This window comes from Glycine max, chromosome 13 (assembly GCF_000004515.6).
Source record: "Glycine max cultivar Williams 82 chromosome 13, Glycine_max_v4.0, whole genome shotgun sequence".
Taxonomy (NCBI): Eukaryota; Viridiplantae; Streptophyta; class Magnoliopsida; order Fabales; family Fabaceae; genus Glycine; species Glycine max.
This window is the reverse complement of record NC_038249.2, coordinates 9,870,989-9,887,734: the sequence shown is the minus strand read 5'-3', so window position 1 is coordinate 9,887,734 and position 16,746 is coordinate 9,870,989. Positions and strand designations below refer to the sequence as shown.

The 16,746-nt window shown below is 37.6% G+C and overlaps 1 protein-coding gene across 1 annotated transcript; it reads left to right on the top strand.

The window, feature by feature from the left end:
- Nucleotides 1–7,849: 7,849 nt before the first annotated feature.
- On the top strand, nt 7,850–8,642 carry LOC102667280 (protein MAIN-LIKE 1-like). Its single transcript, XM_006595211.1, has 2 exons — nt 7,850–8,203; nt 8,307–8,642. The coding sequence occupies exons 1-2, from the start codon at nt 7,850–7,852 to the stop codon at nt 8,640–8,642; spliced, it is 690 nt and encodes a 229-aa protein (XP_006595274.1).
- Nucleotides 8,643–16,746: the final 8,104 nt, after the last annotated feature.

The window sequence follows — 16,746 nt, the reverse complement described above, 5'->3', positions numbered from 1 at the left end:
TTTATAAGGTTAAAATATATTTTTTGTTTCTATAAATATCAAAAAGTTTTAAAACTGTACAAAATTTTTTGTTTTTTAACCTGGCAAGCTTAAAATGATTTTGTTTTTTTTGCCTAGAGTCAAAATTGGATGAATCTAAGTTTACGTGATATTTTTTTAGATTAAATTATAGACTAAAGTATGTTTTTCATTTTTATAAATATCGAAATGTTCGGAATCGTTCCTACAAAATTTTGAGTTTTTGTGTCTCGAAAAATTAAAATCTGTTATTTTTTGGTTCAGACATAGGTTCGGGTATTCAAACCTAAACCTATGTGTCTCTCTTTCATTGGTTTTATTGATGACTATGAGAGTGAGTGATTTTTAAGATTAAAAATCACCAAAAAATGCAACCTCCCCCCCCCCCCCCCCCCAACAAATTTATAAATCTCTCTTTCCTAACCTTTTTCCCTAACTTTCTTCATCTTCTTCAAATTTAAATAATTTTTTTTTCTTTTTCTTTTTTAAATATTTTGTTCAATTGAAATGACCAACACCACCTTATTGACCCTCTCATCTTATTCTTCTTCTTTGAATTTCCCTTCCTTATGAAAACCTAACACCTTCACTCTCAAACTTAACATTATGAATACCATTTCTAATGTTCTATCGGAATGAAACGCGGCCAACAAACTCAACAACCTAACTTTTGAATTCACTTCTCTTGGATTAGCTTGGGTGCGGAGAAGATGCAGAAAGTTAGGAAAAAAGGAGGTTAAGGAAGAGGGATTCCCAAATTTGTGGGTTTTTTATGCATTTTGTGACGATTTTTAATCTCCAAAAATATCCACTCTCATAACCATCAACGGAACCAATAAAAAAGTGACACGTAAGTTTGAATACTTGAACTTACATTCGGGGCAAAAAGTAACAGATTTTAATTTTTTGAGGATGAAAAAAAGACTCAAAATTTTACAAAGACAAATTTTGAATATTTTGATATTTATATGGACAAAAAATATATTTTAGCTTATGATTTAATTTTTTTTAAATGTCACGTAGGTTCGAATTTGTCCAACACTAGCTCTCAGAAAAAAAAAATAACACATTTTAATTTTATAAGGAAAAAAAACATTCCAAAAATTTTGTATGAACAAATTTCAAACTTTTCGAGGGACAAAAACATATTTTATTCATTTTATCACTACCTTAATACATTTGTTAGATAACTATCCTATTTTATTGTAATCAATTGGTTGTTGCAACATTACATAATAATAATCATATCCTATTATATAAGATCATTGCATTTCTTATTACGGAGAGAGATCTGTGTTAAGTAATATAATTGAATAGGATCTAAATTATATACAATACATGTCGTAACATATATTCATTTTTATATAATATAAATATATACAATCTGCACTCGGCATGATATATAATTTTGACATAAATTTAAAATATATTATTAAACAAAATATTTAAAATTAAATAATAATTAAGAGATTAATTTAAAATTTTCTGGATAATAACCATAATTGTAAAAATATTATACATTTTTAATAACTTTAGGGGGAAAAACATGAAGAAAAAACAATTTTTTTTATAGTTTACATAAAACTATGATTTTTTTATAATTTATATAATTTGTAAAATTATAAGATTATATTAAAATATACTTTTCTTTTAAAAAAATATGTAACTCTAAAGAAACAAAAGTTTGGTCATTTGAGCACAATTTATATCCTATCCAATCATTATATGGTTCGTGTCAAATATAGAATTGGATCACACAATAATGTTATTTCTACCACACCAAAATTGAACAATATTAAAGTTTCTCACACATCCTGTCACACAATAAAGTGTTAACCTCATCCACCTCTCACACATCCTGTCATATTAAAGTTTATCACATAGGAGATAAGTTTAAATTAGGGATAAGATAATCTTTTGCATCATTTTAGCAATTATAAAAGAGGAAAAGTAGCACACAATTGTCGAGCAAAATTTATTTTTCTTTTACTTCTATCTTTTTTATATTTTTTCTTCTTATTTTGTTTTTCTCTATTTCACTTCTAATTTAAAAAATTAACCATTATCAAGGATTATACTGGGAACAAACTCAGACTAATAGCTTGGCCACTCATTGCACTTAATCTGAGTTTCATCAGCAACTTCTTGTCCACTGGAAATCTTACTCTTATAGTAGTGATATATTAGATATTTTTTATACCAAAAGTAATATATTAGAGTTAGGTTCTTGTAAGTCGAGGTCAACAGTCCAAAACCTTGGTTAACCTTGACAAGCCCACCATGCCATTACCACACTGATTATAAGTTTGACTGCATAGGGAATCCAAGTCCTTTTTCTCCGCAAGGGTAAAAATGAAATAGGAAAAAGAGTAATAGGGTGGATGGAATTGAGATAGAGAGAAAATGAAAAAAAAAATGGAAAGGAAAATGATAGATATAATGTGGAAGAGTACCATTTTTTTTAGGAAAAAGGAATGATTCTCTCCGGGAAATGAGATCCATGATCCACTGTCCATCCTTATCATTTATTATTGAAGGGAAGTAGAACAAAAGTGTGGACTAGAATTCAGAATTAGATTTTTAGAAACTTGTTCCCCAAGCTTCTATCTTCTCTCCTTTTGTCAGCAGTTCACTTTTTCAAGCCTCTCTAAGCAATGGTTTTTGAACTAAATTTCACTTCAAACTAAGGAATTCTAGAAATTTGCGGTTAGAAAATTCAAGATCTTGAAATAATACATAATTTGAATGCATTAATTGTCGTCAATCTGATTTAGTTAGAATTAGAATTTAGAATTGATTGGTCTTGAAAGTACAAAGGTTGGGTTATGCTTGAAATTATGCTTGTTAGTAAGCTAGTTTTTTGGAATTATGCTTGATATCATTGAGAATCTACACGTTGCATAAATGCATATTTAATATCATTTGTTAATTGGATTCTAGATAATCTCTTGATGACGTTTGTGTATAAATAGGTACTTGTATTTGAATTTTGAAGTCCGATAAAATTCTCTCAACTTAGATGAACTTCTAGAATTAATTATTTTATCAAATTTGTTACAATAGTTATACGGTTAAATTTCCCGTTCCCGCACAATAAAGGCCTTTTTACTCAAGTCTCTTCATTTGAGTAAGGAGTGCTGCTAGGTGCACCCAGCATTTTTGTTGGTGCACCCAACACTTGAGAGGAAAAATCCTTTATGTCCCTGGGTTATTTTTTTTAAAAAACGCTTGACTCTCTCTCTCTCTCTCCCCTCTTCGTTGCAGTTTCTTTTCTTCTTCCTCGTACAGCTTTTGATTCTTCTTCTCTCTCAAAGCCTTTGATTCTTCCCCAAAGCCATTTTTCTTCTTCCTCGCGCTACCTTCTTCTTCTTCTCCATTTGATTCTTCTTCTTCTTCCTCGGCCACGAACGACGAAGCACGAGCAACCACGAACCACAGACCACCGTGAAGAGGAGTCGTGTTGCCGTGAAGAGGAGCCATGAACCACGAACCACCGTCCATCGTCAAGGCAACATCGTCAATGTCGACCGTCGAGGTAAGCACCATTGTCCTTTTCGCCATTGATGTCGGAGTAAGGAAGCTTGGAGGAGCTTATGGATCAGGTGATCCATAACACAACTCAGACATAGTTTACGGATCAGGTGATCTGTAAGCATTTTCCGGATCAAGTTGATCCGGAAAATGCTTACGGATCACCTGATCCGTAAATAGTCACAGCTTCATTTTACAAATTGTATCCTCTTTCAGGGATGAATTAGATTGATTAGCATAAATTATGATTATATATAGATGTATCCTCTTTCAGGGAATTATCGAAATAGTATATATTGATTAGCATGAATTATGATTATATTGAGATGTTGACAATTTTCTTCATTTAAAAAATTCCAAAAGATACCTAGTGCTTGTCAGAAATTATCCAAATATTCCAAACCATATGTTGCTACTAAAACTACTCTCATTATTACAAAGATAAAAATCACAACTAGAGAGAGCTTAAGGGTTAATTGCATCAACTTCATCCTTATGGTTTGCTTAAGGGTTGGTTACGAAGTCATGCAATCTTTTATGCTCAAACCTATTCCTTTTCTCAATATAATCTTTCATTGAGATAAATAACTAAGAAATAATTATAAGAAAGATTTGGAATTGATTATTGACTTTAAAAAAAGCAAATTACTTCCTCATAGACACTTCATTTACGTTGACAATTGAATGCACTACAAATAAAGCTTTAGATATTTATAGCTAGCTTTTGCGAATTGGGAATTGAGCTACAAAGCCAAAGAAAATGTATTAATCATTGTTTAAGAAAGTGACTTAAAAAAAAAGTTTAAAAGTTGTATAAGCTTTGTTTGTTACTCGGTGAAACAGTTTTCCTCATTAATATGGCAATATCACTCCCCCCAAACATATCGTCCACAATTTTAATATTGTGCAACTTCAACATGATCTTCTGCTCCACCTAGATATCCCACCAACTTATTGATGCATGTACATAATTCCCTTATAACCTCACTATCAAATTGCATCTGAGGATTGTGATTGAACTCAGCATTCGAAAACTGGACAACCACATGTAATAGGTGATGAAGTTGGATATTCCATCTTCGTTCAATGATTTCGAACACACAAGTATGTGTGCTTATTGATTTAGTCAACATATGAGAAAGTTTCTAAAATCCTAAAGTGACCTAACCATGCTTTCAATGATTTTAATCACTCACTTAACCATGCTTTCAACTTATTGATGCATGTACATAATTCCCTTATAACCTCACTATCAAATTGCATCTGAGGATTATGATTGAACTCTGCATTCGAAAACTGGACAACCACATGTAATAGGTGATGAAGTTGGATATTCCATCTTCGTTCAATGATTTTGAACACACAAGTGTGTGTGCTTATTGATTTAGTCAACATATGAGAAAGCTTCTAAAATCATAAAGTGACCTAACCATGCTTTCAATGATTTTAATCACTCACTTAACCATGCTTTCAACTTATTGATGCATGTACATAATTCCCTTATAACCTCACTATCAAATCACATCTGAGGATTGTGATTGAACTCTGCATTCGAAAACTGGACAACCACATGTAATAGGTGATGAAGTTGGATATTCCATCTTCGTTCAATGATTTCGAACACACAAGTGTGTGTGCTTATTGATTTAGTCAATGATTTCAATGCTTTCAATGATTTTAATCATTTTCATTTGTCATCTGGCTTTGGTGGCTTTGTGAAACTCACGCATAAAATTTGAGAGAATGAAATGAGTGATGGATTTTGCGGTACTCATTTGCAGATCATGGTTAGGACTAGAGGATTAGTTCGTGCCTTAGGTTAGGTCACTGGCAGAGGTGTGGGCAGAGGAGATCGTGATGATTCCGATGATGCTCCGCAACGTCGACGGACTATTGCACCCGCACGGAGGCAGCGAGTCGTTGTGACTGCGGATCACGTCGATGAGCCAGTCATCCCTGCGCCAGATGTTCAGGATGACCCGATGGAGGCACCAGCTACTGTAGATGACATTCCTGCGGACACAGGCACAGAGGCTGCTGAGGATGAGAATGAGGGATTTCCAGGTGGTTCGAGCGACCCATCCGTGTTGACCCTGTATGCGGATCACATTGCTTGTAGCGTATGGAGGGGAGAGGTATTTATAATATTTATTTTTAGTTACTTGTAAATTACTTTATGATTGAAATTAGTTTTCCTTTAAATGATGATTTTAACAAATTTTGCGTTCCTTTATACTTCAATTCAGGAGCGTCCTGAATTGAAGCTATCCTCTCATGGGAGGAAGGTCCACAGTTTAGGCAGGCCTGTCCCTACCATTGAGGGACTTATTGCTGGTACAGGACTAAGTCCTCTGATCACGTGTTCGGTAGACACTGGCAATCGAGGACTTTTGTCCGCGTTTGTGGAGCGGTGGCACCGGGAGACGTCTAGTTTCCATCTCCTGGTGGGAGAACTCACCATCACGCTGGATGATGTCTCCTCGCTTCTCCATCTGCCCGTGATTGGAGACTTACACGCCTTTCAGTGCTTGCACGTGGACGATGCGGTTCAGATGCTGGTCGACTTATTGATGGTCTCTACAAAGTCTGCCAGGGCTGAGACAACCCAGTGTCGTGGACCGTACGTACACCTGCAATGGGTACGTGATATATATGAGCGTCGATGCCAAACAGGTCATTGGACAACTGCGGCATGCGCATATCTTCTCCATCTTCTGGGTTGCACTCTGTTTGCCAACAAGAGTGCAATCAATGTGCATGTTGTCTACTTGGAGGCCCCTCATGACCTCAGTATGACAGAGAGGTATGCCTGGGGAGTGGCTGCTTTGGTTGATATGTACGACCAGTTGAACGATGCATCTATGAGCCACAGTCGACAACTTGGCGGTTACATCACACTGCTGTAGGTAACAAATATGTTTTTCATTCATTCAGGCTCAACAATGTTCAACTTTAAATTTTGTTACACTTTCATTATTAATGTTTATAATTTTAATGTTACATCTGTAGTGCTGGATTTATGAGCACTTTCCCTCGGTCGCGGAGTCCACCGCTGATCAGGACTACGACGAGGCTTCCCTGCGAGTGCGCAGGTGGATTGCGACGAAGAAGACCGTGAAGAGCATTCGCACGTCGGCGTACAGGGAGCGCCTGGACCGACTCTGGATTCCGGATGTCTGTTGGATCCCTTATGGGGAGCATCGGGAGGTCCGGAACTTCCACGTCAGATCATGTTATTCTGGTCTCTTGTGCTGGAGAGGGTCGTCGCCAAAATGTTTGAGGTTGAGTGTTCTTTGTCTATTATATGTTAGCTTTTAAATCTAAACATTAGACTTGTCCTAAAAAGAAGGAACAATATGCAGACTTTGTCATGGAAGTAACTTCTTATAGGCACAAATAGTCGTTACAAAGACCAAAACATGCACATTAATAAAAACTTTGGAATTTGAGTGAACGAAATCAGTGATGGAATTTGCGGTAGACATTTGCAGATCATGGTTAGGACCCGAGGATTAGGTCGTGCCTAAGGTCACGATACTGGCAGAGGTGTGGGCAGAGGAGATCGTGATGATTCCAATGATGCTCCGCAACGTCGACGGCCTACGGCATCCGCACGCAGGCAACGAGTACTTGTCACTGTTGTGGACGATGAGCCAGTGGTCCTTGCGACAAAGGCTGACGGAGCTTCGGTTGAGGCTGACGTATATGCGGATGAGCCGATGGCAGGAGGTGATGTACAGGACACTGGAGCAGACACTCTTGCAGACACAGGCGCACATGCTGCTGAGGATGAGCTTGAGGGATTTCCGGGTGGTCCGAGGGACCCATCCGTGCTGACCGAGTATGCGGATCACGTTGCAGGCAACATATGGACGGGAGATGTATTTATAATATTGAATTTTAGTTAGTTGTTAATTATACTTTATCATTGAAATTTGTTTTCCTTTAAAAGATGATGTTAACGAATTGTGTATTCCTTTATACTTCAATTCAAGAGCGTCCTGAGTTGAAGTTATTCTCTCACGGAAGGAAGGTGCATAGTTTAGGCAGGCCTGTCCTTGCCATTGAGGGGCTAGTTGCTGGGACAGAACTAAGTCCTTTGATTGCATGTTTGATAGACACTGGCGATCGGGGACTTTTGTCATCGTTTGTTGAGCGGTGGCACCGGGAGACTTGTAGTTTCCATCTCCCTGTGGGAGAGGTGACGATCACACTGGACGACGTCATGTCTCTTCTGCATCTGTCCGTGGTGGGCGACTTGCATGCCTTTCAGCCTGTGCACGTGGATGATGCTGTATAGATGCTGGTGGAGTTATTGATGGTCACTGCAGAGGCTGCCAGGGCTGAGACAACGCAGTGTTGTGGACCGTACGTACGCCTGCAATGGGTATGTGATATCTATGAGCAACGATGTCAGGCAAGACATTGGATAGCTGCAGCTTGTGCGTTTCTTTTTCATCTTCTGGGTTGCACTTTTTTTGCTAACAAGAGTGCAACCCATATTCATGTTGTGCTTTTGGAGGCCTTTCGTGACCTCAGTCAGACTGGGAGGTACGCCTGGGGAGTAACTGCGCTGGTGCATATGTACGACCACCTGAATGATGCTTCTATTAGCACCAGCCGACAGCTTGGTGGTTACATCACGCTGTTGCAGGTAACAAACATGTTTTTGATTCGTTGAGGTTCAAAAATGTTTAACTTGAAATTTTTTTAGACTTTCATTATTAATTTTTATGATTTTCATGTTACCTTTGTAGTGCTGGATATACGAGCACTTTCCCTTAGTCACGGAGTCCACTGCTGATTCGAACTACGATGAGGATTCGCCATGTGCTTGTAGGTGGATTGCTACAAAGAAGATCGTGAAGAGCATACGTACACCGACGTACAGGGAGCGCCTGGACCGACTCCGAATTCCGGATGCCTGTTGGATCCCATATGGGGAGCATCGACCAGTCCGAGACTTCCATATGATTTCATGTTATTCCGGTCTGCTGCGCTGGGGGCCCGTTGCTGTGTATTACCGACCAGAGAGGGTCATGCGGCAGTTTGGATACACCCAGACCATTCCTGCTCCTCCTGCCGATTCATAGGTGTCATTTGATGATACACACGACAAATGGATGCACTATTCGGACCATATAGCTGTAGCAGGTGACATCTACGTTGTGCCAGGGCAGTGTGCCAGCGACTACATGGACTGACTCTTCCGCATTTCGCATCCATTCATGACACTGGGCCAACCATCAGATCCTCGGGCAGATGGTTGTGCTACGCAGCCCAGAGTTTCCCCTCAGGATCTAGACACAAATATCCGTTCGGTCACGGAGCCAGTAGCACCATCGACATCAGCAAGGTCCAATGTGGCCGAGCCGAGACATGTAGTGGTAAGTGTTACTAATAATTTACGTCATTTACGTCAATTTTTTCATAATAATTTATCTAATTTGTTTATTTTGTATTGAACAGGAAGCTTGCTATGTGATTGTGGAGAGGTTGGAGAGCCATCTCAACCTAGGGGTGGTCATGCCAGGCGCATCGACACATGAGCTGATCAAAGAATGCCTCAGGTTTGCCAGGAGTGTCACACAAGACCAGCTAGTATATGTTAGGTCTGAACGCAGGCAGCGCACGGATCAGTCGTAGTTTATTCGATGTATATGTTAGGATTGCCTAATCTAGCTTAATGGATGATATTAGGATTGTGATCAACTCATTGCCTATTAAATAATTTTTTGGAAGGTTTTTTTTTAAATATGTTTTAAAATTTAATTATCGCTATTCTAGGTATAATTATAGGCACCTAGTTGATGTCGTCTAGATGATCGATCCAATCATGAATCATAAAATGAATCCAAGGGCTCAAAAAAATAAATTAATAAAAAATCAAACTAATGATAGGCTCATCAATTGAAACAGTCAAAATTAAGCTCAACTAGCAGTAATAATTTTCATATTTATAATTAGTTTTTTTCATCTTAATTAATATTTGTGTCAATTTTTTCATTAAAGATTAATATTTACTAGAGAGCTTTACTAATCATCTTAAGTAGGATTTCTTCATTCAATCATATTTTTTCATTCAAAATAGTTAGATCCAAGATTTTGCTTAAGGAAATCAAACATAATTAGTAATAATTTAAGATCTTAACTCATTGGGAGCAACATAAGTAGTTAGTAGCTATTATTATGCGATACATAAATTCAAACAGTACATTAACTTCAACATAGTCGAACGAAATTAAATTTGCATCAAATACTACAACTAACTCATGCTAATTTTGCGACAAGGACAACTCGTCTTCCATTTCCATTACAGGTTTACTGAAAATAGCTAAAATTTCTATTGGCCCAATCTTTTTCCAGTAGTTAGACTCAATTAACACCTTCATCACGTCATCATTGGTTTTGAGTTCAATTATTTCAAATTTGATAACTTTTTTTGAATACTCATGGTGGCTTGGTTGTCAAAAAAAATAATCGCCTTACTGTTTGTGTTTCGTGAATACCATAAGGGGGAATCCCATGAGGTGTAACTTGCTTGATCAAATCCTTCAATTCATCCATGGTACATCTGGAAGGAATGTCAAACTTTTGGGGATTTTTTCCTGTGAACGAGTAACCAACAAACTCATTTTGGCGTGACATGTTTCACCTCCCATTGTAATATAGCAGGGCATCATGAGTAGGGGTCATAGTGGCTTGAAGTAACTTTAAAATATCATCTGGTGTTCTAGTAATGGTACATAATAACTCAATCGGATCAACAAACGAAAATTGATGATTACACATTAACATTGTGTTAACATCAGCATCATTTTTCAGTTGCATACATTGAAACCGAAATTGATTACCTGCATATGTGAAAGGCTGCCGATAGTAAATTTCATCCAAAAATTGCTTGTCGGTTAGCTTAAGGGTATTGTGTATTCTAGTTTTTAACGCTTGAAAATCACAACCGTTAGGTAATCGAATGGGAACTGGAGTGGAGGCTTGAAAACAAACACCATTGTCGTTGTGAGCAATGGATCCATTTGGAAAAATAAAACCTAATGTGGAGTTCACAACTGTCTGATTGCTAGTCTTTCCCAAGAATGCCATAGTTTTTTTGTAAGAGTTGGGTTACGATTGAAACTTGTGGTTTTACAGTGTTAGGCAGTGTCATATATATAGATGAGTTTTAATATCAGTGCTGCATTTTTAAAAAAATTAAAAATACACGTGCACATGCTTTCGATATGTGTTTTCAACTACACCAATGACGTGACACGCTTTATCTTGCATCAGATCTGCATGTGTAGTCATGTTGTGCAAGGTCCTGTCATGCGCTTTATGTTAACGCAGACAACAATTTATCATACATGTTTTTTCACAATGTGTTCTCAACTCAGACAACGATATATCATACATGCTTTTTTAGAATTAAGTAATATTTTGTTGTGGATGTAACAAATATACAAAGACACATAAATGTAATGTGAAAATCCAATTCAAAACGATCAATCATTATAAATTACATGTTTAATCATCATTTATGTCAACATAGTCTCTGTTGAACATCACGAAGCTCTTGTAATGCTGTATTCTGCTAATATATGGAGTTGGTCACGGCTTCGCCTGAGGATGACAATTGCTAGACCATAACAATGCTACAGGCGGTAAAGGACAACATTCTTTTAAATAAACATGTTGTACATGCGAAAAAAGTGTTAACTCAATCCTACAAAACTCATTGCATAAATATAAAAAAAACACTTCATATCTACAATGTACCTCAACAAAATGAATGTCATACACATGACCGATACAAATTATACGATGCAATGAAGAATTTGTCAGCGGTTGACTTCTAAGAGGAAAGAATGTCATAGACAAGGATACAACGATTACATTATATCTTGATGCAATGACATGTCCCATTTCTATTATATCCATCCACTTATCCGTAGTTACCTAAATGAAACAAATATACACGTCAAACTTAATTGTAAAGTTAAGTATTAAAAAGCAAAAACATAACTTACATACCTTGGTTAACCCATCAACATGTAGTGACATCCTTAATTCCTCAAATCTCTCCGTGACACCACAAAGAGTCGGGTATAGTCTTTTGAGAATTTCCCAAGTTCTTTAAGAAGATGGTAGCAGACCACCGACCAAGAGTCTTCATCCATACCTAATAAACCGGCAATCGACCGATATCCACAGTTACCATCAGCTTTGACATCAACAATTTTATCAATAAAGTCGTACATAAATGGCTGAAACTGATCCAACATGGGCATCATCGTTCTTCGATTTGGTTGCTCAGAGGATGATGAAGTACGCCTCACCGGCGAATTGCTATTTTTCATAGATTCAAAGGCATCTACATACTCCTAGTAAGATGGATCGCGCTTTGTTGACCTTGGGTTCCTGCTCATAGTTTCTTCGGTGCCCCCTTTGTGTTAACCTTTGCTGGAGGAGGACACATCGAATTCTGATCAAGGTATGCAATTTCCCAAAGTTTAGTCTTCAGAGTAAACTTGCCACAAACATCAAGTTCTTCGAATCTTTTGGATATTGTTTCTATTTCTACCTTGATGCTCACTTCGGCTCACATAACCCTTGGTCTGAAAAACTTAGTCTCCTCCAAAACATATGGATTGAATCCAGTGGGATGCAACCACCAACATATTTAGATATCTAACAAGCACAAGGAAGACCAAGCATGGTTCTCACCACACAACCACAACTTGAGGGATTCTTGCCAGCATAGTCAACACGCTCTATTTTAGCAGAATTCTGATTTAAAGTATACCTGGAAACCATTCCAAGAAGCCTCCTGTATAAGGTTTTTTTGAAGACATGTCCAATGACATGTGTACTTGTTTCAAATGATGCTTTAATCTCCGTGTGTTGCAACGTAATCATGTTGTTCATGGCATCCCACACACTGCATAAGTCTCCAAGGCTATTTTGTAACAATCTTTTTAAAGACGAGTGAGCAGATTCAACCCTACATTTCGAATACACAAATAAAAATAAACATATACAATAATACAATTCCATCTATTCATCAACATTAATAGAAATAGTTGAACAATGTCATACATGTTTGTTGTTGTGTTTCCTAAGTGCATCACCTTATTTATCCAAGCGGAAACAAAATTTTCCTTGTGTGGTATTATCCATGTTTCCTTGACATAGTCAACAAACATTGGCCAAGGTGAGCAAGCCATTTCGAACTTCTTCAGGCATTCATCAAACTGTTGTTCTGAAGGACAATTAGTCAGACATCCTTAGCAATCCATGACATAATCCCAAGCATTTTTTTTTGCCCAATTAGTGATTTACATTTGGCCTTCACATTATTGTTTATGTGAAAGCTACATAACAAATTTGTACAATCAGGGAATACAGCCTTCATTGCATTCATCAATGCTTGGTCTCTGTCAGTGACAATAACTCCAGGGAGGGCATCATGCTTTAAAAAAAGGCCTTGGAAGCGTTGTAAAGCCCATACCAAATTATTAACGCGTTCACACTCCACACATGCAAAACCGGCAGAGAATGTCATCCCATTCGGTGCCACCCCAACAAAATTGAGTAGTAGGAGTCTGTACCAGTTTGTTTTGTAAGTGTTGTCTATCGAAAACACCAAATTACATGCGTTGACTAACTTCATTGCATCAGGGTGACACCAAAAGATATCATGAACCACATTTTTATCCTTTATTTTGTTCCAATGAATATACTGATCATGTTCAAGAAGCTTCATCAGATGTTGCATTTCAAGATCGCTTCCTCTTATAGAAGAACGGAATGCACTTCTTGCATTGTATATCTGTTTAATGGTCATACAACTATTGGCATTGTGTTCCTTCAGAGTTAGCAGAATGTTTCTTGGCTTCACCATGGACTTCGTCATATTAGCAATAAGTGTTTTTTCAGCTTTAGTCAATCGCCCCGCATATGGATGTTCAACTAATGAGTTGGCTAATTCATGCTTATGCACTCCACAAATCAACTTCATCATCCAGCCTTCTCCGTCAACCACTGGCTTGCAACGAAGCTTGAAGGGACACCCACATTTCCTAGTCCCAGTGTCTCTTTTGATAAATTCTTTTTTCCTACACCTATACTCGCCACTCCTTTCACAACCAATTAACACAAACGAAGTCCTTCCTCTACTACCTGTGTTTGTGTCCGACCTTATAATCACCACTACAAATCCGTTTTCATGAGCAACGAATCGAGCCCACCACAAAACATCCTCTCGGCTGTCAAACACCTACAAAGCAATCCACATAATTTAAGTTTTCTACCAGTATTCATTTTATTAAATCTCACAAACATGAACATTATAACCTGAGAAGTATTGAACGCATCGAAACAATCAACATGTGGTTCATTCGCATCACATGCTTCTTCATTTTGATAATCCATATCCGCTTCTTCAAACATTATACTTTCATACATTCATTCATCTTCGTCCATCTAACCAACTCAAATAAAAAATGACCATACAAACAAATTAATAATTTTTTTAAAAAAAGGGAAACTTAATTAGAAAAACATAAAATATTAAAAAAAATACTCTTGCAGATCAACTTGATCCGTAAGTGACTTACGAATCAACTTGATCCATAACTGATCCGTACGTCTCCAACAGAGGCACCACTTTTTGCGTACCTTGTATGTCGTTGACGACCACCACAACGCTCAACACCGGTACCTTCACCTTCACCACACCTAACCGTTCACAACGAACCCATGAACCAGAGACAATGCCGCACGAAAAATAGAAAATGAGAGAAACACAGGCAACAAAAATGGCGTACAGTGCATTTCCGGGAAAAAAAAAAACGTTTATAATGAAGAAAGAAGCTAGGGGCATTTTTGCCATTTAAAAAAATTGTTGGGTGCACCAGCAAAAATGTTGGGTGCACCTAACAACACTCTAAAAGTCCTTATCAAACACATAAGTAAAAGGACTGATGCTAGGTGCACCCAACATTATTGCTGGTGCACCCAACACTTTAATGGAAAAGACAAAAAATAACCTTGGCATTTTTTAAAAACCTTTTGTGCACCCAACCTCCTTTTTTTCACGCCTCACCTTCTTCTTCAGCTTCTTCTTCGCTTCATCTTCAGCAGCTCCCTTCTTCCTCAGCTTCTTCAGTCGCTGCGTCCTTGGTGAGCCCGTGCGCCGTTGTTCCTCATCTCCATTGGTTGTGCTTGCGACGCGTCCCATGGTGTGTTCGTCTTCTTCTTCTTCAGCTCGCGACATTGTCGAGGTGAGCCACTTTCTCCCTGTTGTTTGTGTTTCCATTGTTGGTGGTGTTGTGTGGCTATGACTTGATCCGCGTATGCATTGATCTGATCCGCATTAGTGATAGGGTAGAATGTAGATGATCCACAATAGTGATAGATGATCCGCATAGGTTGTAGATGATCCGCATAGGTTGAAGTTAATATGGATCAAGTTGATCCGTACTTGATCTGAATAAAGCTTACGGATCAACTTGATCCGTAACAAGCGTACGGATCAACTTGATCCGTAACAAGCGTACGGATCAACTTGATCCGTATGACCCTAATCTAATTTTTAAAAAGTGAAAAACAAGTTTAAATTGATGAAATATGAAGTTTTTTAGGGTTTAGGGTTAGTTTTGAGGGTTTTAGCCTAAAGTAGAATTCGAATGAATAATGAAATAAGTTTCATATTATGCCGTAATTTTTTGATGTTGATATTGGTTTGAAATTTGATTGTGCTACATTTAACTATTGGCACTGTTTGGTTTGGTTTGTACTGTTTGAACGTGAACATGTTCATATTGGTTTGAAATTTGTTTAGTTTGTATTAGTTGTAGCTTACTTGAACCACTTTTAATAGTTTGTATTAGTTTTAAGATACCCAAGTGCCCGAAGGCTAGGCATTCCTGGTTGTTATTTGAGAATTTAAGGATGCTAGTTTTCACCTGTGGTCCAAAAATTATGCCTTTCCTCTTAAATTTAGCAAGGATGTCATTGTTAAGTTTGGTTTCATTAGCAAGGGAACTTATGATGCCAAGGCCTACTTTACTGCCATCAAACTGCTTCTTATGCCCAGTTTGAAATGATGGCCTAGAAGACTTGGCACTAAACGGGTTGCTAAGATTTGAGAAGAGTCTGCAATCCAGAGGAGATGTAGGGCTCCAAACAGATTCAGAATCTGGCAAACCTTTAGCACCAACCCCCAACCTAGAACCACCGGTATGGAAAATTGAGAAACTCTTTTGTCTTAGGCTTAATGCATCACAAGGTAAAGAGAAATTGGAAGAAGAATCAGCCATAGGATTACAAATCTTCCAAATATGATCCTTTTCCCTTCTTCAGCATTATCCTAGTGTCACATTCCTCTTAAAAAGATGAAATCATCATTTCCTTGCTGCATGAAATTCAAAGAAAAAAACTAAAGAGATAGCATTGTATTAATTGCTAGACAATAGGAATCATGACCAAAGTTGACAACAACTAATCAATGCATGAAAAATTTGCTTACTGATTTAGCCACTGAAAGAGTTTTTGTTTTTCTATTTGTTGGATCAAGTGGCCTCAGAATAATTAAGAATGAGGGGTTGAATTAATTATTAATGAACCTTTACTAATTAAAAATCTAATCATTCTTAGTGTTACCAAAAGTAAAAGCAATAATTAAAGTGCACAGCAGAAAATAAAGAGTGTAGGGAAGAAGACAAACACAAGAGTTCTATACTGGTTCAGCAACAACCCGTGCCTACATCCAGTCCCCAAGCAACCTGCGGTCCTTGAGATTTCTTTTCAACCTTGTAAACTCCTTTGCAAGCAAAGATCCACAAGGGATGTACCCTCCCTTGTTCTCTTTGAACAACCTAGTGGATGTACCCTCCACTAAAATTGATCCACAAGAGATGTACCCTCTCTTGTTCTCAGTCACAACAACCCAAGTAGATGTACCCTCTACTTGTACCACAAAGGATGTACCCTCCAATGTGTTAAGACAAAGTTCTCAAGCGGTTAATCCTTTGAAACTTTGTGAATGGGGAAACAAAAGAATTCTCAGGCGGTTAGTCCTTTGAAATCTTTTGTTTTAGGGAAAGGGAAGAATCAAAAGAATTCTCAGACTGTATCGTTTTGAATTCTTTGACAAGGGAGAAGGGAAACACAAAAGAATTCATGCGGTTAGTCCTTTGT